Genomic DNA, 26,645 nt, shown 5'->3' on the forward strand with positions numbered 1-26,645 from the left:
GTTATTATTCAGTCTACATTTGGGGTCACTCTTGGTGTTAGATTCTCCATAACTTGGATAAATTTATGATGTCCCGTACCCAGCACTGTAATATCATACATAATAATTTTACTGCCCTAAAAATCCACTCTGCTCTGCCTGTTCATCTTTCCCTTGTGCCCTAACTCTTGGCAACCATTGACCCCTTTACTATCTCCAATAGTTTTACTTTTCCAGAACATGATATTGTTGGAATCATTCAATAAGTCATTTAGAAGCAACCAAGATATCCGTGTAGGTGGGTGAGTGACTGACTAAATAAACTGTGGCCCATTCACACAATGGAACATTATTCAACACTAGAAATAAATTAGCTATTAAATCATGAAAAGATGTGGAGAAACCTTAAATGCACATTATTGAGTTGTTTGCGTCCAGCTTTTAAATAAAATTGTTATAAATATCTGTGTTCAGGTTTTGTAAAGATTCACTGTTTTTATTTTAAAATACTGCAAATATTTAAAAAATGCAAATTTACAGAATAGTCGCCAATACAGCACTCTGAGGAAGGTGCCGCTAGGGAGCCTGATTACCCTGAATGTGCCAGTGAATATTACAGTCAACAAGGATATTTGCTGACACTTATAGGTATTGAAATCAACATTGAGCCCCTAGAGGCACCTGATCTTCAGACCCATTCAAGTGCAGGTTTTGGTGTGGACATAAGTTCTTTCAACTCTTTGGTTAAATACCAGGAACATAATACTGGATCATATGGTAGGAGTAGATTTAGTTTTCTAAGAAATAGCCAAACTGCTTTCCATTGATGATGAATGAGAATTCCTGTCATTCACAAGCATTTGGTGTCACCAGTGTTATGGATCTTGGCCATTCTCATAGCTGTGTAGTGGTATATAGTTGCTGTTTTTAATTTGTAATTCCCAATGATGTGTGACTTTGAGAATCTTCTCCTATGCTTATATGCTATCTGCATATCCTCTTTAGTGAGGTTTCTGCTCAAGTCTTTTGCCCATTTTTAGATCGGATTATTCATAATCTTCTTGTTGAGTTTTAAGAGTTCTTTGCATGTTTTGGACAACCATCCTTTATCAGGTATGTCCTTTGCTAATAAATATTTTCTCTAGCCTATGGCTTGTACTCTCATTCTAAGAGGAAGAATGTTCTAATTTTAATGAAGTCAAGCTTATCAGTATGTCTTTCATCAATCAGTGTTGCATTTTAAAAGTTACCACCATATGCAAGGCCACCTGGCTTTTGTCCTATGCTTTCTTCTAGAAATTTCATAGTTTTACATTTTATGTTTAGGTCTGTGATCCTCTTTGAGTTAATTTTCATGAAGGGTGGAAAGTCTGTGTCAAGGTTAATATTTTGCAAGTGGACATTCAGATGTTCCAGAATATTTGTTGGAAAGACATATCTTTGCTCTGTTGTATTGTTTTGCCACCTTGTTAAAAGATCTGCTGTTTATTTGTGGGGGTCTCTTTCTGAGGTCTGTATTTTGTTCCATTGGTCTATTTGTCCACTCTTTAATGAATATCACACTGTCTTAATCACTGTAGTTTTATAGTCAGTCTCCAAATTAGGTAGTGTTCATCCTCTGACTTTGTTCTTCAGTATTATGTTTGCTATTCTGGGTCTTTTGCTTCTCCAGGTAAACCTTAGATTCAGTTTGTCAATAGCCACAAAATAATTTACCGAGATTTTGATGGCAATTGTGGGAAATCTATTGCATTAGGTAGTCCTTCCAATTCTTCCAGGATAATATTGAAGAGAAGTTGTGAGAGGGTATATCCTTGCCTTGTTCTTGATTTTAGCAAGAAAGTTTCTAGATTCTCATCATTGAATATGATGTTAGTTGTACATCTAACTTGTTCTTTATCAAGTTGAGGAAATTTCCCCTTTTTCTTGTTTGCTGAGGTGTTTTTAGTATGAGTGAGTGTTGGACTTTGTCAAATGCTTTTTCTGCATTTATTGATAGGATTAGGTGATTTGTTTTTGGTAGCTGTTGATGTAATATTTTGCTTTAACTGATTTTCAAATGTTGAACAGCTCTGTATGTATATCTGAGATAAATCTCACTTGGCATGGTGTAGAGTTCTTTTTATATACGGTTGAGTTCAATTGGCAAATATTATGTGGAGGATTTTTACATCTCTATTCATGAGAAATATTTGTCTGCATTTGTCTTTCTTATAATATCTTTGATTTTGGTGCTAGGATAATGTTGGTCTCATAGAAATTTAGAAAATACTCCTATGCGTCCATCTTCTAGAAAGTATTGTAGACAATTGTCATAATTTCATCCTTCAGAGTTTGGTAGAATTCATCAGTGAACTCTTCTGGGCGTGGTACTTTTATCTGGGAAGATTCTTAATGATTGATTCTATTTCTTTACCACATTAGGCATATCACGGTGTCTACTTCTTGTGTAAGTTTTGGTAGGTTGTATCTTTTAAGGATGCTTTTGCTGCAGCCTGCTAATTCTGATGTTATCTTTTCATTTTCAATCTATTTAACATTTTCATTTTCTTTTGAAATTTTTATTTAATTTGTGTCATTTAGCATGTGTTATCTAAATGCCAAATATTTGGGGATTTTCCAACTATCTTTTTATTACTGATTTCTATTTTAATGCCTCTGTATTATAAGAATAGACATCGTATGAGTTGAAACCTTTTAAACTTAAGGTGTGTCTTATGACTCAGAATGTGGTCTATCTTGGTCTATCTTGGTAAATGTTCCATGTGAACTTGTGGAGAATATCTATTCTGCTGTTGTTGGATAAAGTAGTTAATGAATTGCAATTCCAGTTAGTTGATTGATGGTATTGCTGACTTCAAATGAGTCCTTACTGATTGTCTGCCTCTGGATCTGTTCATTTCTGACAGAGGGATGTTGATGTTTCCAACAATAATAATGGAATCATCTGGTCCTACTTGTGAGTCTATGTTTTTGCCTCCTACATTTTGCTGTTCTGTTGTTAGGATCATAAACATTAAGAATTGTTATGTCTTCTTAGAGAATTGACCTCTTTGTAATTCTGGAATACCCTTTGTTATCCCTGATAGTTATTTTTGCGTTGACACTGATTCTGTCTGAAATTATATTGGTACTCTTGCTTTCTTTCCATTAGTGTTAGCGTGGTATATATTTCTCCATTCCTTCCTTCAACCTTAATCTGTGTGTCTTTTACATTTCTTGTAGACAATATACAGTTGGGTCTTGTTTTTTGATCACTCTGACAATCTCTTTTTTTAATTGATTTTTAAAGTGACTATAGTATAGTTAGAACTACCTTTCCATATAGTATAAAATTCCATAACTACATTTTTTTGCTACTACTTTCCATTTGTTGCTCTTGTTCTTTGTTCCTATTTTGTTTTCCAACCCTTTTCTGCCTTTTGTGGTTTTAATTAAACATTTTACATGATTCTATTTTCGCTCTTTTCTTAGCATACTAGGTATTGTTTGTTTCTTTAATGATTTACCTCAGAGTTTGCAATATACATTTACATAATTCAAGTACACTTTCAGATAATACTCTAATGCTTCATGGATAGTAAAAGTACCTTATAATAACAAAATAATCCTAATTTCTCCATCCCTTATATCATTGCTATCATCCATTTCACTTGCATATGTAGATGTAAATGTATATAATCAAATATATTGTTGATATTATCATTTTGAGAAACCTGTTATCTGTAAAATCAATTAATAAGAAGAAAATAAAGTTTTAATTTTATCACCTATTCTTTCTCCAATGTTCTTTCTTCCTTTATGTAGCTCTGAGTTTCTAACTGATAACATCTTCCTCCTCTCTGAAGAATTTCTTTTAACAGTAAACTCTACTGTCAACAAGCTTCCTCAATTTTTATTCACCTAAGAAAGTCTTTATTTCTCTTTTACTTTGGAAGGTGATATCACAGGGCACAGAATTCTATGTTGGTGGTTTTTTCCTAGCCCTAGTTTAACTATTTCACTGTTCCTCTTCTTGCTTGCAGGTGTTGAGAATTCAGATGTAACTCTTATCTTTGCTTCTCTATAGGTAATGTGTTATTTTCTTTCAAGATTTTTTTTTTTAATATTCAATTTTTGCAGTTTGTGTGTGATAGGCTTAGGTGCAGTTTTTTGGGCCTGAGGATATCTTGACATGCTACCTGGTGGGTCTTTCTCTCTCAGTCCTCCTGACTGGTGTACTCTGAGCCCTGGACCTGTGGTTTGGCATCTGACATTGATTTGATGACATTCTCAAATCAATTTTTATTTCAGATATTTCTTGTGCTCTTTGCTCTTGTTTCTTCTCCTACTAGTTTTCCATGAGGCATTTGTTACAGCCTTTGAGTTGTCTCACAGTTCTTGGATATTCTGTTTCTTATCTTCAGTCTTTTATCTCTTTGCTTTTTTAGTTTGGAAGTTTCTATTGGCATATCCTCAAGCATAGACATTCTTTCCTCAGTCGTGTCCGTGCTACTAATGGGCCTGTCAATGACCTTCTTCGTTTCTATTAAAATTTTTTTGATCTTGAGCATTTCCTTTTGATTCTTTCTTAGAATTTCCATCTCTGCTTACATTGTCTGTCTGTACTTATACACAGTCTACTTTGTCCATTAGAGCACTTAGCATATTAATCACACTTGTTTAAAACCCCTGGTCTGATCATTCCAACTTCTCTGCCATGTCTATGTCTGATGCCTGCCCTATCTCTTCAAACTTTCTGCCTTTTGGTATGCTTTGTACTTTTTTCTTCATAAGCTGAACATGATGTATCTGGTGAAAGGAACTACAGTAAATAAACCTTTATATGTGGGGGTGGGACGTGGGGGGAGGGGAAGCATTCTATAGTCCTGTGAGTCAGAGGTTTCTGCCTCTGAACTATGAACTTGCATGTGTTTCTCAGGGTTTTCTCCTCCCCCATAGGCGGGACAGGATAGCTGGAGGGAACTGGTGTCAAGTATTTCCCTTCTGCTACGTGGAAGGCTAGAGCCGGCTGGAGTTGGACATTTTCTGCTCTCAGGTTCATTAGGATCTGATAAAATACCCTAGTTTAAATTCTGGTAAGAGAGCTTCTCTAGACTTCCTGGCATATCTCAAAATGGATCCTTTGAACTCCCCCCTGAGAGGGCCTCTATTGTCACTGCGAGATCCTGGTCAAGATTCTGGAGGTGAAATTTATAAAAAGTGTGGTTTAGGCCTCCCTGGTGGTGCAGGGGTTGAAGTCAGCACTATCAAGCTATCACCAGCCACTGCAGCATGAGTTTGATCCCCCACCAGGGAGCTACCCACATGGTGCAGACCTCTCCTGTCTCGCCCGCTGCTCCCCTCAGCAGTGTATTTCAGTAGATTCACCTGTTCTGCTCCCCACCCTGTCTCTGGTGAATCCTCTCACCCCTGCACCTCTGACCTATACCCCAGTTCTTGTATGCATAAATAAATCTTAAAAAAAAAAAAAGTGCGGGTTGCCCCTTGTGACCAGACCCTTCCTAGAGTTTTTGACTCTCGGACTTAAGTACTCTGAGGTGCCAGCCTCTCTCTGCTTCATTTAAGCCTTGCCACCTGTATACTATCCCACGGAGGCTGTTGCTCAGGAGTTTCTGCTCTGGCAGTTGGGATTCTCTTCCTTTCTGTCTCTCCAACTTGAAGGGCAGCCATTTGCCTTGTGATCTGACTCCTCTGATCAATCTAAGAATTGTTGATTTTCCAGTACATTCAGCTTTTTAATTGTTAGGCTTCAGTGATGACTTCTAAACTCCTGACTGTGGAAACCCAAATAGCCTATGTTTTCATCTTTGATGTCCTTCACCAAGGACAACTAAGTGATGTGGGCAAGGCAAAGCCATTGGAGCCCAGCCTTTGTTCCTTTGCAGTTGGACTTTGGATCTGAAAGGGGACTTGGAGGTGACCTCATTGATCAATCTGTTCGTTTTTGGATGTGTTTTGACAGGCTGCACAGTGGGCATTTCTCTGTCGGTCATGCTCCTACATTTTAGCAGAACAGCAGAATGGACTGTCTATAGGGGAGCCATTGGTTTCAAAATCCAAGTAAACTGTGTTCAGATAAACTGAACAAGTTCTCTAGTCAGTGTTCCACTTCCTGAAAGGAAACTTGAATCTGATATTTATTATTTATCCATACTTACATATACTGATAGAAAGAATGACTGGAAGGAAAGAACTGGAAACAGTGGTTATCTCTCTGTGGTAGTTTGATGGGTGATTTTAATTCTGTGCAATGGAATAACAGGTGTCTTTTTTCCCTCCTTTTGTTCTTCTGAATTTTCCAAGTGCTATCAAATGAATATGTATTACTTTTACAATCAGAAAAAAAAATTAGGTAACATTGGAAGTTTCTTCTCTGTGTCTCCCTACAGTCTGCAAGATGAACGTTCACCGGCGCTGTGAGACCAATGTGGCCCCCAACTGTGGGGTGGACGCCCGAGGAATTGCCAAAGTGCTAGCTGACCTCGGTGTCACGCCCGACAAGATCACCAACAGTGGCCAGAGGAGGAAAAAGGTAACTGGCTCTCTGTGGGGGGCAGGGGGGAATGTTGTTGCGGGGCCTTTTTGTTGGCCAGCTCTACACTGGTTTCCTGAGAGTGCCCTGGAGTGAGGCTGTAAGTTTGCCAGGTTGAGATACTGTCCTCAAAACAAACTGTGCTGAAAGAAGAGGAAACAAAAAAGAGAGCAGGCAGGTAGCATTTAAGTCTCCTCCTTGCAGAAATAGAGAGCAAGTCTCAAGTGTTTTGTTTCTCAGAGGAACATAAACTTGGAGATGTGGACTGTGGAATTCTCTCTAGAAAAAGCCTGCCAAGGCTAGACAAGGAAATAGACTTATCTGCCTCCAGAACTGGCATGAAAGCAACATCATGTTTGAACTTCACCCCTGGTATCACAGAAATGAGAATAAATGGATGGAGAGCTGGGACCACATTCTTTTCTAGAGAGCAAGCCAAGAAGACTTGCGATAGTGCTGGCACTCAACTGCCCGAGGAATATTGTTGATTCCCCACGACATAAAACATCTGGGTCTTCCCTTGGAGTCCAAAGCCATTTCTCTATCTGGGTGACATTCTGAATGTCAGTAGGAAGAGTCCATTTGCTGAAATCTTATTTTGGTGAGCCAGGGCCCATAGATGTAAGTGGAACTAATGACATCCATAGCACTTCTTTTGAAGGCTCTTCTTATTCTTGACTCCTCGCCTAGACAATATGAGAGGTCTTTGAAACAGTAAGTTATAAGAAATCAGAACCATGTTAACTAGACGAGAAATGCTGATGGGGGCAGGGGCAGTGGTCTGTTGTCCTTTATCATTCTTCATCTCTTGGTCTTCTCTAGAAGGCAGGCTTCCCTCAAGAGCCTCTGGATTCTTGATTCTGAAATGTTCTCCCGAATTTTTGCTCTGAAACACCTTGTAGCTCTGTGTTTTCCTTCCCTTCCCTCTAAAAGCTTCCAACACCCCCTCCCTGGTGTCTCTCAAAAGAGCCTTTCCCTTTGAATGGGAAGGTTTAGCTTGTTTCCATCTTTTAAACTTCTTCTCTGCCTCCCCAATAAACAAAGGTGTTTTGCAAGAATTGGAGGAAAAAATCTCTTTGCCTTGGTTAACTGAGAGTTTGTGAGGGTGGCTCTTCTCAGCTTTGTCGGCCCTGCTAGTGGAAACCGGACTTTACTTGTTGACCTAAGGCATTGGAATTGCAAGCAGAATGTCAGCACCCAAGAATGCTAGGGCCCCACTGAAGAGGTGGGTTAAGCAAACAGCCCGTGATGACAGTGTTGGACAGACACATTTATGAGCTCCAGAATGGGCCTTTTCCAGGATACATTTTTATTTCCTTGCTTGAAGTAAACCGAGATAGAATCATTATCCATCATCAACGAACCATTTCTAAGAAAACTCAGTATCTGTCCTCTTCCTCTTATTTACATGGGCTATAACACATATAACCAAGCATCATCTGTTTATCTTTCATTTGGGAAAACTGGGTGGTAAGAAGCTAACATGGAAAAATGCAAGAGGAGGTGACGTAAAAGACCAAGAAACTTTGGTCCTGATATTTATAGTGCTGCAATGCTTCTGAAGCAAAAGTTATTAAAAACAAAAACAAAAACAAGTGAACCAAGTAGTAGCTCAAGTTAGGAGAGAAGGTGGGAGAGAAATGCCCTTGTTCAGAAGCTGAAAGTCTTCTTTGCAGGAGCATCAGGCTTGCTGGAACTGTGGTTCCCTTTATATTGCCCCATGCAAATATTTAACATCTAGAAAAGACACGTGCATACAGCCGGTAGGTCAGGAGTAAAAAGGAAAAGAATTGCTTGTGACCTTTGTCCATGCCACTGACCTCAGTGGAAACCTAAAGTGGGCATGACAGCATCTCTGCCAGGAAATAGACTTCACTGGGGTATTCCATTAAAATGTTGAGACGTCTGAAATTCACTGAACATCTATTATGTGTATTTCTTTGTGTAACTGACTAGGGGCAATAAAAACACAAAAATTTTACCTTCAAAGAATATAGAGTCCATCTAAGTTGAAAGCTCCTCAGTACACACTTACAGATATTATTAACTAAGCCAAACAAATACGAAACAGGTGTTAAAGAAAAGTGTCAGCTGACTTTGGATAAAGGAACTTGCATTGCTTAGATAGGCAAAGGAGGTTTATGGAAGGGGTAAGCTTGAATTTTGCTTAGAAAGGTCAGCTATACTTGGGTGGAATAAAAATTGAACAAACTGAAGTCTTGTTTGTTTCCCTTTCACTGGCAAAGGAACCTTGAGTCTGTGCTTTCAGAATATCAATTCAGCAAGTGCTGAATGTACGGGGGTACCCACCCCCTTGGTCTTGTATCCCGATACCTCTGACCTCAGGGAAACTCAGCCCCTTGTTTCTGATGTCATTTCCCTTCCTTCTCCTCTCTCTAGCTCATTGCTGGTGCCGAGTCTCCACAGCCTGCTTCTGGAAGCTCACCGTCTGAGGAAGACCGATCCAAGTCAGCACCCACCTCTCCATGTGACCAGGGTGAGCCCCTCAGATTTGCTCCCTTACCTATGAGTTCTGTCAGTAGAAGGAGCAAAGAACTTGAGGCAGTTCAGGAGTGGCCTAGCTTGCTGAAACAACATGGTCCCGTGAGGTGTTTATTCACCATTTCCTTCCCCTATTGGCTCATTCACTGCTCTTTCTCTCTGCAAGGCTTTCTTGAGGGCTGAGCACTAGATGGCTGTGCCTTCCCCGGATCCCTTCCAGGCCAGGGTGAGGGAGGAAGAGCATGTGATGTGGTGGTTCCTTCCTTTCCCTTGCCTCTTGCCCTGATTCCCAGTGTGGAAGAGGGAGAAGGGCGTAGCCCATGTCTGCTCCTGATCAGTGCCAGGAGGTTGAGTTTGACCTCCTTCCTTATTGACCTTAGTCACCAAACCCCGTATCTGAGATCAGAGCAGGAACTAGGGGTTGGGTAAACTGTCGGGGAGAGGTTCCCATCCGAGCCTGTGGGTGGACGGGGAAAGGAAGACAAAGCTGGAGCAGAGACCTGAGAAGAGGGGAAGAAGCCAGCTCTAGATCTGACCTCCCTCTAAAGTCCCATTCAGGATGTCTTTTTCCTCCCTGTGAGATCAGTAGTCAGCAGTCCTGAGTTCTGCCAATATCCAAGAATGCAGAAGATGAGGCGAGGTTTACACATTGAAAACCTTCCACTTTTGGGCCTCCCTGGTGGTGCAGCGGGTTGAGCGCCTCACTGTGAAGCTGTCTGCAGCCTCTATGGTGCGGATTCGATTCCCGGCCAGCCAGGAAGATACCCACATGGTGCAGCAGACCTCTCCCATCTCACCCACTGCTCCCCTCAGCAGTGTATTTCGTCATTCTGCCTGTTCTGTTCCCCGCTGTCTCTGGTGAATCCTCTCACCCTCCCACACATCTGGCCTGTACCAGGTTCTTGTATCAATAAATAAATCTTTAGAAAAAATAAAAATAAAATCTTCCACTTTTGTGACCAGGAACAGACATTATTGGGAAGGGATGTCTGTGTCTACAGAGTGCAATAATCACATTGTATAACTAGTGCTGTTGTATTTATTATCCTCATTTGATGCCCATAACAACTCTGTGAGGGTGTTCCATGACCATACCAGTGTTACAGGGTGGGGAGTGGAAGGTTGGAGAACTGGAAATATTTGTCCAAAGATCAGGAACTAAGTAAGTGGTGTAGGAGCCCACTCAAAATCCATGCCACGAAACCCTCCATAGAGGTCACCACCGTGACTCAGTTCTTACTCAGCAAAATGAAAGAGCTATAGAGGCAGGGTGCCAATCCCAAGGTCACAAAATAATTGGGCTGAGTCCCCCTTCATGTAGCTTGATTAATTTTGTCTCTTTGTTCTGTGCTTCATTCCAAAGGAGATTACTGGTGACTGTTTACTGATTACAGACTAAGTAATCTGAGAGTACTCCAGGACCTCCAAACATAGGCGCTATCCTGGATGGGTGTGGGGATTTTGATGTTTCCAGTTTAATGTGGAGACCTTTGAGGGCTATGAGGAAGTAGGCTCATGGTAATGGAACCCCGAATAAGAGGAAGGTAACCATGGTCTCACACCTGGCTCCTGCCCAGCCTTGGCAGGACTTGGTGCTGATGAGTGTCTCTGTCCATGCCAGTGCAGGTGCTGTGCTCACCCAGCAGTGACGAGCACAAGTGGATGCAGTTCCTTTTGCTAACTTTCCCTTTCCTTGTTGTAGGAACACATAGAAAAATGTTTTCCTCAAGCTTTGGTATCCTTAAACCCAAGTTCTGTCTTCTAAATCCATGCAATAATTTGCCATAGGAACTGAGACTTTTAGGTCTATGTTGAGACCAAAAGTTACTCGTAGCTCAGAGTAAATGACAGAGAACTGCTGTCTTGGCAGGGACTTAATTTGCAGACCCAGAGGCTGTCCTCTCCCTGCCCTGCCCCTGCCTCAGCAGATCTCAGAGGCACCGAAGTCCAGATCTGAGACCAGTCTCCAGATTCCTAGGTGTGCTCTTGTGGGCCTCTCTCCTTCTGAAAAGAAATTGAAGATTTCTTTATGTCAGGATTCCCTGAAGAACCCTGATTCCCAAAAAGTTAATAGTCTATGTTTCCCTTCTGAGATGCCAGTTATTCACGAGCATCTTAAAACTGGGTTATGCTGAAAATGCCCAACTCTAGACCAAGGACTGTGTGTCTTGGTGAATGAATAGCTAACAGTAAAGCTTCCTCAAATAGGAAAGGTCAAAAGATCATCCAGTGTTATCACCCCCAAGTAATTCGGGTCACATATTCTGGAGGGGCACAAGACTGTCTCTCAGTTGTGAAATTGTATGGAGGAATACCTGCCCCATTTGAGATAAATTTGCAACATTTCACTCTCGGGAAGAAATTCTTTTGTTAATCATAAGCCCGTTGCTCATTTTGTTGAATAACCTTGTGTGTAAGATGCGTATTTAACATAAACCCAGCAACAAGGCCAGGTAAAGTCCTCTCAAAGGTAAAAGGCTTTCTAGTCCCAGATGTTGAAATAATCACAAGTGATTACTGTGATGACAGTTCTCCATTCATTATTCTAATCTTCAAAGGAAACTTGAGTGAAGGGTACCTGTTGTCTTTGGAACTCTTCAAGTTTCCAGAGAAGGTTGGGATTCTTGCTCTACACCAGGAGTAATGGACTAGCCGACCGACCGAAGTGGCTTTCAGGGAGGTTACTGGGTCCCAACATACTGCAATGAGTTGGTTGATGAGGACCAAATCTCTCATTTCCTGCATCCAGAGACCCTGCTGTTACATTAGGTGCGTGAAAGTGTGTGGAGGAAATTAAGGGACATATTAAGGAGTGCCATGCTGGAGCTGTTGCTACAAAGAGCTAGGAGGAGGATTAGAACTCGTGGGAAGATTTTCAGAGTATAGAGTCCTAATGGGAACAGTTTGTGAGTTTGCACTAATGCAATATCTTGTCACCCTTGCTCCTAGAAATAAAAGAACTTGAAAATAACATCCGGAAGGCCTTGTCATTTGACAACCGAGGGGAGGAGCACAGGGCAGCTTCGTCCGCCGATGGCCAGCTGGCGAGCCCTGGTGAGAACGGTGAAGTCCGGCAAGGCCAAGCCAAGCGCTTGGGCCTGGATGAGTTCAACTTCATCAAGGTGTTGGGCAAAGGCAGCTTTGGCAAGGTCTGTGGCAAGAGTGGGTAGAACTGCTGATTTGATAGTGGTGTTGCCTCATCTGTTGAATCTAATGTTAAGTGAAAAACATCTCAGCCTGGTCTTGTCACCTTTTCCTTCTTTGTTCCATGAAAATGGCCTGAGGTTGAGCATTTGAAGAATGATTCTGCTACCAGTTAACTACAGGACATTAGTGTGATCATTTAAGCCCCTCTGGGATTTAGTGTTTTTCATTTGTCAAATGGGGACAAGAATCAAGTGGGAACGTGGGTTCAAAAGCACTTTGAGAAGTTGAAATTTGCACGTGCTTAGTGTTCCATTATCAATAACAGCAACAGTCCTTCTTCTCTTCTTCAGATAGCCATCTATAATTCTGTTTGTAACTCATTATGAAGACTTTGAATGCTGAAATCTCTGCCTTTAATGAACAGGGATCAAAGCAGATTTATGTGTTATTTTGAAAGTTAAATGTTATTTAATGACTTTTCTGGAGCTTAATTATTTTTGGTGCTAAATACTTTTTGCTCATCCTGTGAGTAGAGAATTAGAATAACTATCTCATGTCTTGGACCCAGACGTTCTGCCCATGGCACCAGTCTGGTTATCCTGCCCACCCCCCCACACACCACACACACACAGGGTGTGGATGCCATGTGCTCAGTCGAGACTTCATGGAGGTCAACCACCATACTGATGGCAGACTGAGATGGAAAAATAATCCATTTGCTTTAGAATGAAGATGGATGGACAGATTGCCTAGGAAGCTGGTTGACATTTCAACTAATGTCCCCAATTATTCCCTCGCTCTTTGCAACACCATGCCTGGGGATTGATGAGAGTTGTCCTGTAGGACTTTCTGGAGCAGAGAGATCCTGCTCTGGGAACCAGGTGCCTGATTCTGGAAGTTCCCAGGAGTCACATGCCCCCACCTGTCCTGGACTCTTGAAAACAGCAGCCATGAGTCAGCTGCTGAGCTGTTGAGCCAAGCACTCTCACTGCAGGACATGACTAGGTAGAGCCTCAGGGTGCAGGACCTGATGCCCATCCCATCCTACCTGCTTCAGAGAGCCTGTGGTAGGAAGGGAACTGGATTTTATGTAAATAGCAAAAAGCTGAAGCAGTCACATTCTTTGGAGACAGACTAAATAAGAGGCAGCCCCCAGACCCCTAGTAGGCAGAACTCTGAGCTGTGAACAGGGTTAACTCTGAGAACACTTTGAGGGAAACAAGCAGGCTGTCTCAGATCTCGCCACGGTGTAGGCAGGCTGGGGACTTGGGGGACTCTGGGGCATTTAAGTCTAATCTTAAAAAAATCACAGCCAAAGTTTGAGTCAACCTTAAAGAGTTTTCATTATATTTGGGTGATGAAAGACCCTCAGATTAATATCCTGAATTCCCTCATTAGGCTTCTGATTGTAGCACTTTAGCTCTGACAACTTACCCTGGGATACTGTCCTTCGGAGTCAGTTTTGTAATGGGAGAAAGGCTTGTCACATTTGTAGGGGGGGAAAATCAGATAACTTTAAAAGAACTATTGATTCCCTCTCTGGAGACTCATTTTCAGCTTTAAATCTACAGAAGAAACCATGAAGGCAAACAAGGATGGATCCAACTACATAATAAGATCCTATTCAATAGAAAAAAAAATTACAGAAAATCGTAAAACAGGCATAGAGATGCATAAGAAAATAACATTACAATAATATTATACAACAATGATAACTAGACAAAGGAAACCGACAAATGATTCACCCTCAAGAAATGTAATTAAAACACAAATAATTTGAAAGTTTCATTGCAAGTTAAAATAGCAGTGACGTAGCATTTCACACCCATTACATGAGCAAAAAACAAAACAAAACAAAAAACCACTTCAGAATGCATACCGTGTTAGTAATTGCCATGAAACTAAAACACTTCATTGCTAGTGGCAGACTATATTGTATTTGCTTTTTGAAAATCAGCAAATGTGCAAAATGTTGAACCCCTTAATCCACTTCTGGGACTTTCTATCTTAAAAAGAAAGAAAAAAAAATATATATATATACACACAAATATACATGTTATAATTTATTTATATAAACTTGTAATAATTAGATGTAAATGTAGGCTCTGATATGAGGGACATGGTTAAATAATTTGGAGTCTATCTACTTTAATCGAGTATCAGTAGTCATAACAATGATACAAACAGTGTAGAAAAATGCTTTGAAGTAATGTTCAGTTAAAAGATACTGTATTATATTTTCTATACTCTAATAGCAGACATGAGGAATGGATATGAATCTGTGAATAATTATGCTGATGTACATTGAACTCTTTTGTTTTTTTGCTTAGACATTATGCTAGAGATTAAAAATAAGTTGTAATAGATATATTAGGATGGGTCATTTTCTAACTATTGATGTTTTTAATGAAATGAAAGTAAGAAATAAGAAAGTATGAATGAAATGAAATGAAGTAAAAAAGTAAGAAATGAAAGTAAGTAAGTAAGAAAATAGCTGATTTCTAAAGCATGTGATGATGCTGACTGGTGTTTCTTTTGATTCTTTATATTCATGTATTGATGGGGTGGTTTTGGGTGCCTGCAGGTGATGTTGGCAGAGCTTAAGGGCAAAGATGAAGTATATGCTGTGAAGGTCTTAAAGAAGGACGTCATCCTGCAGGATGATGATGTGGACTGCACAATGACAGAGAAGAGGATCTTGGCTCTGGCACGGAAACACCCTTACCTAACTCAACTCTACTGCTGCTTCCAGACCAAGGTATGTTCAGGAAAAAGCTGGTGGGCCACCATCTTGGCTTAATGGTCTAAGACATGTGGGTATCTTGACTGTTGGATAAAAAAGGAATTAATTATAGTCTCTTGACATTCTTTCTTAAAGAAAGACCTCATAAAATGGAATGGATTTTACCCTTGAAAAGATCAGGGTATGTTTGAACAACATCCTCTTTTTTAAGGGCATGGAATTTTCCATTCAAGGTTGTCCTTGTGAAGGGATGAGAGAACAATAGAACTCTTTGCAAATATAGCTGGGCAAAGCCAAATGGCTCAACCCAGTGTTTACTCCTTGGAACAAACACCAGGTGTGGTTAGTCCTTGCTCTGCTCCTGACTTTCTGTCACTAGGCACATCACTTAAGTTCTATGTTGCCTTCATGTAAAATGAAAGGAGTGAAGGCCATCCTATCTGCTTCTAACTCGTATAATGTCATATAAGGCAAAGGATATGAACAAATGCTCACAATGCCACAGTGAGGTAAAAATATAAGGTAGCATTTACCATGTGGGAGCCTGGGATCCAGAAGGTGGCAGTAAAGAAACAAAGATAATCTGTGTCAACGTCATGGAGTCTGGCCTGTGAGTATTGTAACTGATTTTATTTTTTCTTACTAAAGAAGAGAAATGCCAACGTTCTTCATGAAACTCTTATTTTATCACCCCTTTAAGGAGTTAAAAAAAGAGTTAAAGTCTTCTAGGATGACTTACAGATTTGTAGCCATTGTTTCTTGAGAAGATCAAGGCAACTTCACCTATAGCTCCTACCTGTGCCCACCTGGAGCCCAGACATGTGGGCCATGCTCTTACCTCCATGTTGTTTCAAATGCCAGTCTTTCCCCTTAGAATTCAGTTATTACTCCGGTGGTCATTCAGCATATTTTCATTTTATTATATTTTATCGAATTCTCCCCATATGCCCAGTATCTTGCCAAGTACTAGAGATACTGTGGTGAGCAAGGCCCAGTCCGTGGTCTCAGGGATTTACCATCTCTTTGGTACAATATTTCCCAAAGGGCATTTCTCAGAAATTTTATCACTGGAGAAAACTGAGTAAAGGACTCTGTGGCCCGTCGTTGGGACACTGTCGTATTGGTCTTTCTGAGTATCTCAACATGCATGTGCTTGTTAAAGTCCCTGAAGAAATCTGCAATAGAAAAACAAATGAAAGATTACCTTTTTAATCTACTGTTTCTCAATTATTTGATCCCAAGCCTCTCTCCCCACTCCTACCACCTGTTCAACACTGAGAAATACTAATCTAATGGAATTTTCCCTATCCCTCTGATCTCTCAGGAGAATAAGAACTATCTTCTGAGAATTTAGATATCTCTTTCTGAACAAGTACAGGACTTTTTGGCTCTCCTCATTTTTGATGTGTGTAGTTTAATGCCTAATATTTGTGGTGTGTACGGGAGCATGTATGTGTACACACAGAGCCCAACATGACAATAGAGAATCAATCACAAGGTCAACTTTCTTCTTTTCTCCACTGGAGGACAATTCTAGACAGATGAGAAATGTGTCCTCTAAGTCTTTCTTCTCTAGTGCCTGTCCCAGGGCCTCACACCTCATGGGTGCTCCCCCTTAGAATCAGAGAATTGGAAGATTATTTAAAAATCCTCTTCTTTTTGCATCAGTGAGAAAATTGCATTTCAGAGATGGAAAAGTCTTTGCCCATAGACACTCTGTTGGCCAAGTTGGACTTAGCATCTAGTCTCTGGGACTCCCAATCACATAAGAGTCTTGCTCAGCTATCACATTGCTACTCTCTTGGGCTGACTGACTTTCCCTTCTCAGGGGGATGACCCCAGCCCCTGTTGGCAGCCATCAATTTCACTGTCTGAGGCAATCTCCTGGGCAGGGAGTCACACTGGCTTGCTTTCTTGGGACACATTGCTAAGGGGCCCAACAGCCTTGGGAGGCCATAGTAGAGTAGTTACATTCTGTGTGGGGTTGTTGAAGCCAGGAGGACTCTGAAGAGGGGGTGCTCTTTAGGGTCTAGAGGAGGAAGGGAGCTCAAGCCAGACTGGGGAGAGGAGGGAGGATCAGGACAGAATTTGGGTGAGAATGGGAGCTGGTTCAGTAACCCTAGGTAAATCTTCCTTTAGTTTCATTTCTGAAAGGAAAGACCAGCTGCCGTGAACCTGGATTTTAGTGAAGTTCTAATTCATGAGTAAGAAACAGTCTAAATTGCAATCCTCTTAAGATTTCTTTCATTCTTATTTAATTATGACACACAGAGACGTTATAATGTAAGTGGGTTTTAATTATTGATAGGTGAACCTTCAGTTTTCAGTGTATGGGAAGTAACAGCCACTATGAAAATATTTCTTTGAGAACTTCCTGGTAGATTGCATGTGGCTTCAGCCTGAAGGAACTTAGAATTGTGCGAGGTGCAGGAATTTTGTCTGGCTTGATGAGAAGTGGTGGTGATCATGTGAACCCACTTTCCTCAAGTATGAGGTCAGGCCCTGATTCAGGTCTAATGACTGCAGCCCACTGAATGACAAGGTTACCAGTAAATGGTGATTTGGGCTTTTCTGTACCAAACCTATTTTCCCTGGGCCTCAGATTCTGATGGTTCTCCTTGGGATCTGAAAGGAGACAAAGAAAATGAATTGGCTCCAGCTTTTCAGTGCTTGTGAGAAAAGGCAAAGGCCAATAAATTAGGCCAATATCTTTCATTTCAATCAAATTCAAACCAGTGTGTTTGGCTTGAGTTCCCACTATGCAGTGTACTTTTTGGAATGCTAGAATAATCTGAAACAATTTTGGAAGCTGTAAAAATGGATTTCATTAACCATCAAACAAATAGTAGGACAGGGGGATAAAGGACTTCTAACTCCAGCTGAGATGGAGTAGCCTTATTCTTCTCAGGTCCTTTTTTTATTGCTTATGGACCCTAGACATAATTCTTTTTTTTTTTTAAATATTTATTTATACAAGCACTAGGTACAGTCAGAAGCACGGGAGGGTGAGAGAATTCACCAGAGCCAGAGTGGGGAACAGAACAGGCAGACTGACTGAAATACACTGCTGAGGGGAGCAGCAGGTGGCAGAAGTCTGTGTACCATGTGGGACCCTTGCCAGCAGCCAGGGATCTAACCAGCGCTGCAGAGGCTGCGGGCAGCTTCGCAGCCCAGCGCTCAACCGCTGCGCCACCAGGGGAGGCCCATAGACATAATTCTTGTAGGAATTTATGCTCATCAAGACTAACCTAGCCATAAAAATAATAATAGAAATTGTACCATCTGTTGATGTGGATGAGGAACTGAAATTTTCATATTTAAAATTACCAGATGACTTTTAAAGGTTTGATGTTAAATTACTGTCAGTAGTCTAGTATTTTCATACACACACAATATTTGTTGGTTTAGAAAAAAAAGGTATGCCTTATAATTATTTCAATGAGTATACAAATGTTTATTGACCATCTATAGGTACAGCTAGAATCTGTGGCTACAAAGCTCAAAACATGCCAACTGTTAACTCATAGAGATTACTGTCTCATGGGGAGACAGGCATACAAGGAGTGATATTCTGTATCATGACAACTCTTCTATTGGAATCTTGTGGGTAATACATTTGGAGCTCTGCAGAAGACATTTGGGAAGACTTCCTGGAAGAGGTGGAATCTAACCTGTATCTTAAAGCGTGGGTAGCATCTGAAAGCAAATAAGGGCAAAGAGGTGACTTTGAACCTAGAACTTATAATAAAATGTCATTTTCATTATTTTTCCAACACTAGAACTCCCAGCTCATTCTGTGTGTCAGACTTCTTCCAAGGAAATAACAATGGCTGAACAATAGCAAAGAGGGAGAGGAAGAAAGTGGGGGAGGGGGTACTTAGAAAATAAGAGCAAATTCCTGCAAGATCAGATGCTTATTGGCAGAGAAGGAAGAGTAATACTGTGAGCCTGCTTCATGGGGTGGATAAAGCACCCAGCGAAGCTCTAAAAGCTATAGGCTTCGTCAAAGTCAGGGTTTAGGGGGTCATAGTGACTTTATCAATTGCTCTTCTGGCTTCTCATTCATTGACAGAAGACTATGCCTAGGACAGCCACTGAGTGACAGGTTTGTTTTTGCTTATGTTTTTGTTTTTATAGTTACAGGAAATAACATTTCTTAGGTATTTTTAGATTCTAGGTATGATCCCCATTGTGAAATAATCCCTTCCCACTGGATCCCACAAAACCTGTCTGGAATAATTTCACCCATGATTTTTCTTCTTTAAAAATATTCATCTTACTTAATTGTCCCCATCCCCCACCTTCTGGCATTTCCTGCCAGGCCTGGGAAGCCAGCTCCTAAAGGGCTTTGCCTGTGTGAGCTGCTAGGAAGGAAATAGAGGGTGAACTCCTAGAGAATCTCCCTTGGCCAACCTCCCTCACTGCCCTGAGGGAAAAGCAAAATGGAAAAATCCTTAAAAAGCAACTGGAGACATTTTTCAAATGAATTTTAATAATCTGAGTGCGCATGGGCTGAGAACAGCTGAGGAGTGTTGACAGTGTAGGGAAAACGTAGTTTCAGGAACTCTGATGTTTATTTTGACTCTTAACTCGGAGGAACAGCAAACATGAAAGCAAAAAAACAAAGTGAAACATTAGGCCAATTGTAGGTTTAAAAAAAAAAAAAAGACGATGTCAGATTAAATCTAAAAGAGTCAAGGAGGCAATTGAAGAAGCACGGGTCTCCTTTCTGCTAGACCATGCTGTATGGGGCTGCACTTTGACAAGCTGAAGGGCCTTTAATTGGATTGGGCGAGTGCTTCTCTGGAGTGGATTGAGATGTCGATCCCATGGGTTGGCACCAACCTGGGAATTAATTTACTTGCCAATAAAGGATTTCAAATCCAGATAGCTGAAGTAATTTTTCACCAATTTCAGTGAACCAAGGTCCCTGATGGAAAGTATAAGCCTTGTGTTGGCAGAATCAATGGTCTGAGTAATGAGACTTCAGCAAACTCTGTCTCCTACTTCTGAAGACCATCCTTGCCTGGAAATGGGCTGAGCAATATATCATTCCTGTTAATCAGCCAACAAAGATGTTTTTGGTGAGGGCCTACTCTGGGGCACAGCAAGACTTTTATGCTAGGGCCTTCTATCAGACTAGTAGGGGTGTAAGCTCTACACCCTTGAGGAGAGTTGGTCTGAGAACTGTGGAGGGAAGGTGGCAATTGAGTGAGTGTGTGGTAGGCTGTGTTTGTGTGTGGATAGGACAGGGGTATGCCAGCCAGCCAGAGAGAGGTTGGGTGGTTTTCATAATCAAGCACAACTTCAAAGAGAAGAGCCTGCCCCAGGTCTTGCAGCACAACAGAGTGCATGTTGCAGGGTGAAACCAGAGGTTGTGGAGTTTATACTGCTCATGTGCCCAGGGGCAGAGTGGTTCTTTGAGTCAGTTCTCACTCTCTGACACAGCTGCCTCAGGAAGCTCCCTTGCATCCAAGGGATTTGCATTTGAGAAGGATGGTTACTTTTGAAAATGCTTTCACTTATATCACCTACCCCAATGGTCCTAAAGATACCTCTGTGAGGCAGCTGCAGCCACTCCTTTGTACAGATGAGAAAACTGAGTCCCAGTGGGATCCTGCAACCTGTTTGTGACAGAACCCTAGGGGGAATCAGTTTCCCTATAGCCTTTGTTCACATGAGGATGTTTTGCTTCCTGCTTCACCCTCCTGTCTAAACTCCCTCCTGTCAAATATATTCCTCACCAAACCCTTCGCCTAGCACCCACTGGTTGTCATACACATTACAAAGGTTCTGAAGGTGTCAGCTCTGTTTTACTTGGACTCAGTGAGATAGGAATAATAAAAAAAAAGTCCCTTATGCTGTGGAGAGTAGCAGAGACCATTAGCCATTTTTCTGGAAACATTTGTTTTCTGAAAATGCATGAGTGGTGGAGGAGAGGGCACAGGTTAATCTCTGTAGGATGAGCCCTTGTGCATGCAGCTACTGTTTATTGAGCACCTACTGTGTGCCATGCTGTGGGTGTCACAGGGGCTGTGCTACCTCTCAGTGGTTTAGTGGTGGACAAAGTGGCTGCGCTTCCTGCCTCATGGAGCTTGTGCCTCCTCCGAACGTGTTCACTGCACCCCACTGCTCTGTTGTTCTTCAGAAACTATTGGCCTTAGCTTTTTAAAGTGGATAATATTTAACTTTTTATTACAAAGAATATAAGTAGAAAATATGAACAATTCAGAAAAGGACAGAAAAGAAAATGAAAACGAAAACAATTCTAGTGATGATGACTACTCACATTTCCATGTCTGTTTCCAGTTAGCTAAATATACCTGTTCATCCATAAATACTTATAAAATTGGCATCATGTGGGGCCTCCCCAGTGGTGCAGCTCTGCAGCACGGGTTTGATTCCCAGCTGGCCAGGGAGCTACCCACATGGTGCGGCAGACCTCTCCTGTCTCATCTGCTGCTCCCCTCAGCAGTGTTTTCAGTCCGTCTGCCTGTTCTGTTCCCTGCTCTCTCTCTGGTGAATCCTCTTACCCTCCCACACATCTGGTCTGCACCCCAGGTCTTGTATAAATAAAGTAAATCTTTAAAAATAAAATTGGCATCATGTGCCCTACTCCATAAAAAACTTTCACCAAGTGGTAGAGTGTAACTATTTCTGTTGTTGCTAAATATTTGTCAACTGAATGAGTTTTAAGGATGTACAATATCTGAAGCCCTCCTGTTCAGAAATCCTGTGTTGCATGTGGCAGCCTTGCTTTCTGTGGAGCAGATGTATGTAGCAGTTTAAGTGAGCTGGAAGGCACGGCCCAGTAGCGACCTTTGTCTCTGTGCAGCGCGTCTGCCTCCTTCATTTGCTTCTCTGCCTACCACATCAGCTAGAGTGAAAGTGGTAAACAACCTGTTGGACAATGATATGTCACTGAGCAAGATTGAAATGCCTTTGGCGTGACTTCATATGTACGTGTGTCTAATAGAAACTAGCCCCCCATAACCCACTCTCCTAACGATATGCTTATTCTTCTAAGGTGTGTTTTTCAAATTGGGTTTTGTGGAAGTGCCTCAGGCACTGCTGTGTGTGTGTGTGTGTGTGTGTGTCTACTTTCAGGTCTGAATACATAGAGCCTGAGTATACTGTGGCAAGAGCACCTTCCCTTCAAACTCTTCCTCCTCTTCCACCTGGAGTCAACCCTCTCGCCACCACTTCCTGTGTTAGTATTTCAAGCAACATATCATTAGAAGAAAGGATTTCACTTTGGAAAAAAAATAGTTTAAAATCACTGCAATTTCCACTGAAAATTCAGCACATATATTGACTGCCTACCCATATATAATCTTATTTATATGTGCAGATGCCATTTCCTGAATGTTTCCGTTACAGATGTCCTCCCATTATTAAAATAGACACATTTCTGAGACTTGGGTAGGAATGGAATTTTAGAAGCAGCTCCAAAACTTATATTTCTTATATTCTCGCCCTAATTTGATTGGATCACTGATAGAAGTGCCATAAAAAATGATGCCTAAAAGTGTGTGTTTAAATCACTTTGACTCACTGAAGCTTTCCAACATAGAAGGAGATAAAAAGAATGAGATGGAGTGAATGTGACTGGGGTTTGGCACTACTCAAGTTGGCCATGAGAGTCACCTAAAGCTTTATTGGGAGCCACTGGTGGGTATCAGGGACTGGGACTCTAACATTCAAAAGGAGATGACATAATAGACACTCAAGAGTGACCTGGACTAGAGGTAGTCTGTGATAAGGAGGAAGGAGAGACTTCCCTGTGCAGGAACTGAGTTTGTACATCTCGTGTAAGCCCCAAAGAGTAGAGATACTGTCATTTCTTTAGGCAGATGAGGAAACTGAGACACAGAGAGACTTAGCAATCTCACAGCATCCATCACACAAGCAGAAGTGCTGGAGCTGGGATCCAGACCAAGGACCCCACCCTCTCCGCCTGTGGGGGAGAGGGGCCACCGTGAAGCAGGGTGTATGGGGAGTATGTTCTGTGGGAATTGCTGGGTGGAGGGTCACGAGCAGACATGGCAAGTTTCAGGCAGGGAGAAGTTAGCAGGTAGACTCCTATTTCAGGAAGAGTAGTCATTTTTGCTGGAATAGTAGTCATTTTTGCCTTTCACATTGGAAGGCATGAGAAAGATGACTTCCGAAGGAGATGCTGGCTAAGTTGCGGAAGGAATTATAAAAAGTGATGACTTAGAAAGCAGAATATGGCATTGTTGTGTGGTGTGGATTAAAGAAGAAAATGAAGAGATAAAGGCGAGGAGGCTATTTCAATAACCTATGAAGCAGAGGCAGTGGGGAAAAACTTCTGAAGGGGGAATTGTCGTAGGCCCTTCAGTTTGCCTTCCGGAGAGTAGAATACTCCATTTAATTCTCTAGTCGATATCGACTGCGTGACCTTGGACTTATTAGAAAAAATAACTTTGATTACTGCCAGTGGGTTCAGTGACCGAAACACTTCTAAGGTGTCATTTGCCCACAGTTCAATGGGTACATGATGACTGAATTTATATTAAAAGTTTCATCTTGAAATCTAAAACCTGAGGTCCAAGTTATCTAACCCATTCACCAAACAAAGCCAGTTTCCTCATTGGCTGACGTCAGTCCTCCCATGCTCCCCCCGCCCCATGCCATCTATTGAATTTCAGCATTTACCATTTTTCAGTGTGTCTATTTTTAGATTCATGTTGAATTTTGATAGTAGACTGATGTTGGGTATTTGGTAGAAAAGCTTCTACACATTCTGTTGAGATTATTCAGCTTAAGCAATGGCTTTCCTCATATAACCTGAACTTTTTGTTCCTTGGTCTCAGATACTTCAGATAACCCTGCTGGCCCTCAATGCCTTGACTTTGAAGATCTTGCCAGGTGGTGGGGAAGGCCCATCAAGGCTGTTTGTGTTCACCAGCACCTGGTTGATTTGTAGGAACCTGGGGATAGGAAGAGGGCTCTGTGTGTCAGGAAACTCTGACTCTAGCTTTGTTTCTGCCACTGATGCTTGTTGAGACAGCTTTCTGGGCATAGATTTCCTCACTCATGATAAAAGATGGAAGAAGACATAGAGGGGTATTGAGATGGGATGATATATCAGATTCCTGAATCTGATCCCAAAGATCTGTGAAAATGCAGCACACAGGGAACCATATAGACTTGTTTGTTGCCAGCGTGTGAGAGGAAAGCATTGATAAAATCAATGCGGAGCACTTCTGTTTACTGTTAGTGTTTCTTTTTCCAAGCTCAGCTCAGTAAATGCTCCTATCTTGATCAAAACCTTTATGGACACACGTTTGTTACCTTACATCAGGCCTTCATATTCAGGCATTTTCCCATGATGAATGGTTCTGCATCAGAAGATCTACCAGGAGGTGTTATACTTGTCTCATCAAAGCCCAGTTTCCAGCACAAAGCACGCACAATAAATGTAGCTTCTGTTTTATCCAGTTAATAGTTTCAATATATGCTTTGTGCAGATAGATCCCACACCATACTGAGAGCTTGGTCGTGTTTCCATTTGTCTGTAATGATGATCTCTTCTGACAACTGGCCAACTGGTCATGAAACAGAACTGACTACTATTATTGGTAGATTTGACCCTCTGTTAGCACCAAACTAGCTTCATAAGAAGTTAATATATATTAGCTCACTCCTCACCTCAGCCCAGATTGCCCTGAACTGTGGTGATGGCCCAGCCTCTTAACCCTCTTAAGTATCCCACAAGTACATCAGGAGGGTTTCAAGCCAGAGCTGACTGAGCCATCTGTCCCTCTGCAAGTCTGTGTCCAACCAGAAGATAAATATTTTGCTATATTGTTTTGCTTTTTTTTTTTTTAATTTTCTAGAGGCATGTCTTATTTATTTATTTATTATTTGTTTGTTTGGTTTATACATGCACGGGGTACAGTCAGAAGCGCGGGAGGGTGAGAGAATTCACCAGAGCCAGAGCGGGGAGCAGAGCAGGCAGAAGGACCGAAGTACACTGCTGAGGGGAGCAGCGGGCGGCAGGAGAGGTCTGCTCGCCATGTGGGACCCTCCTCCGGTGGCCGGGGAGCAGCCGGGGATCGAACTGGTGCAGCAGAGGCTGCAGGCAGCTTCGCAATCCAGCGCTCAACCGCTGCGCCACCCGGGAGGCCCTTGTTTTGCTTCTTAATTAGAAAATCTATTCTTCTATCTTAGTTATAAGTTCTAATACATTTAGGACTGTAACTTATCAATATGAGGAGCACATCTTTAGTTGTGTGTCCCTAGTTGCTGGGTAACTTGTCCTGATTGACTGACCCAGAGTTGGAACTGGGTCCAACACAAGTGAGTCATTTTGACATTGGCTTCTGCATGACTTTTCTGAGTGCTCATGTCATTTACAAGACTCCACTGGATTCTTTTTTTTTTTTTTAAAAAAAAAGATTTATTTATACAAGAACTGGGGTACAGGCCAGATATGCGGGAGGGTGAGAGAATTCACCAGAGACAGAATGGGGAGCAGAATGACTGAAGACACTGCTGAGGGGAGCAGCAGGTGAGGCAGGAGAGGTCTGCCATGCCATGTGGTTGCCATGTGGGCTTCTCCCCGGGTGGCCGGGAATCAAACTGGTGCTATAGAGGCTGTGGACAGCTTCACAGCGCTACGCTTAACCCGCTGCGCCACCGGGAATGCCCTCCAGCGGATTCTTGTGGGGCCCTTTGGCTCCTTTTTGTCACTGAAGTGGGGGTGTCATATGTTTGGGCTGGCTCCTGATTCTGCAATGTGAGTGCAAAAGGTTATTGATTCCAGTAAAGAACATCTTAGACAAAGGTGTCTTCCCCGAGTGATTCGTCTTTGGAGGCTGCTGTCATAACCTGAGAAAGGAGGCGAGCTGGTCATCACCTTCCACTCCAGGGTCATCCATGGCTTAATAATAACTGGAACAACAAAAATTGATAGAGTTCTTTATATATGCCAGGTTTAAAGTCAATCATTTTGCATATATTATTTAATCTTCACATCAACCCCTTCTGAGGCCGGACCATTACCCTAAACAGACGTCACACAGAGCTGGAAGTGGCAGATCCTGGATTGCCACCTAGGTAGTAGTAGTCAGCTTCTAGAAACTTCATTTTGTCTGAATACCCAGGGAGAGTTTAGGATCCTGTGATTGAGGAACACAAACCAAACTCCAAAGAGACCAAGGTACAAATAAAGTGGCAATTAGTTGATTTATAGTGGAATGACCAGTTGTTGGACATAGACCAACAACTTATGTCTGTTACCCAGGGCACCATGGAATAACTCTCTGGGAGGAGTATTTTAGGCAATTTGAACTGCATTGAGAAAGCAATGGAAGGAAAAACAGACCCTCTTCTATTTTTTTTTTTCTAAAAGACTTTCCCCCCAATTGTTTTTTTTTAAAAAAAAGATTTATTTGTTTATTTATTTATACAAGCACTGGGTACAGTCAGAAGCGCGGGAGGGTGAGAGAATTCACCAGAGCCAGAGCGGGGAGCAGAGCAGGCAGAAGGACCGAAGTACACTGCTGAGGGGAGCAGCGGGCGGCAGGAGAGGTCTGCGCTCCATGCGGGACCCTCCTCCGGTGGCCGGGGAGCAGCTGGGGATCGAACTGGTGCAGCAGAGGCTGCAGGCACCTTCACAACCCAGCGCTCAACTGCTGTGCCACCGGGGAGGCCCTCTTCTTGTTTTGATATTTTTTTTTTTTTTTGCAGCAGCAGCAGCAAAAGAAGGTTGAA

At 41.9% G+C, this 26,645-nt stretch overlaps 1 protein-coding gene across 1 annotated transcript in view; it reads left to right on the forward strand.

The window, feature by feature from the left end:
- The window catches only part of PRKCE (protein kinase C epsilon), a gene marked incomplete at both ends in the record, with an annotated part of 444,482 nt that overhangs the window by 300,705 nt on the left and 117,132 nt on the right, over positions 1–26,645 (forward strand). The window contains 4 exons of the mRNA XM_084234642.1: positions 6,372–6,514; positions 8,915–9,011; positions 11,966–12,165; positions 14,748–14,921. Coding sequence (XP_084090768.1) covers positions 6,372–6,514; positions 8,915–9,011; positions 11,966–12,165; positions 14,748–14,921 — 614 coding nt within the window. The remainder of the gene's footprint in view (positions 1–6,371; positions 6,515–8,914; positions 9,012–11,965; positions 12,166–14,747; positions 14,922–26,645) is intronic.

Source organism: Talpa europaea, assembly GCF_964194135.1.
Source record: "Talpa europaea genome assembly, chromosome: 6".
Lineage (NCBI taxonomy): Eukaryota > Metazoa > Chordata > Mammalia > Eulipotyphla > Talpidae > Talpa > Talpa europaea.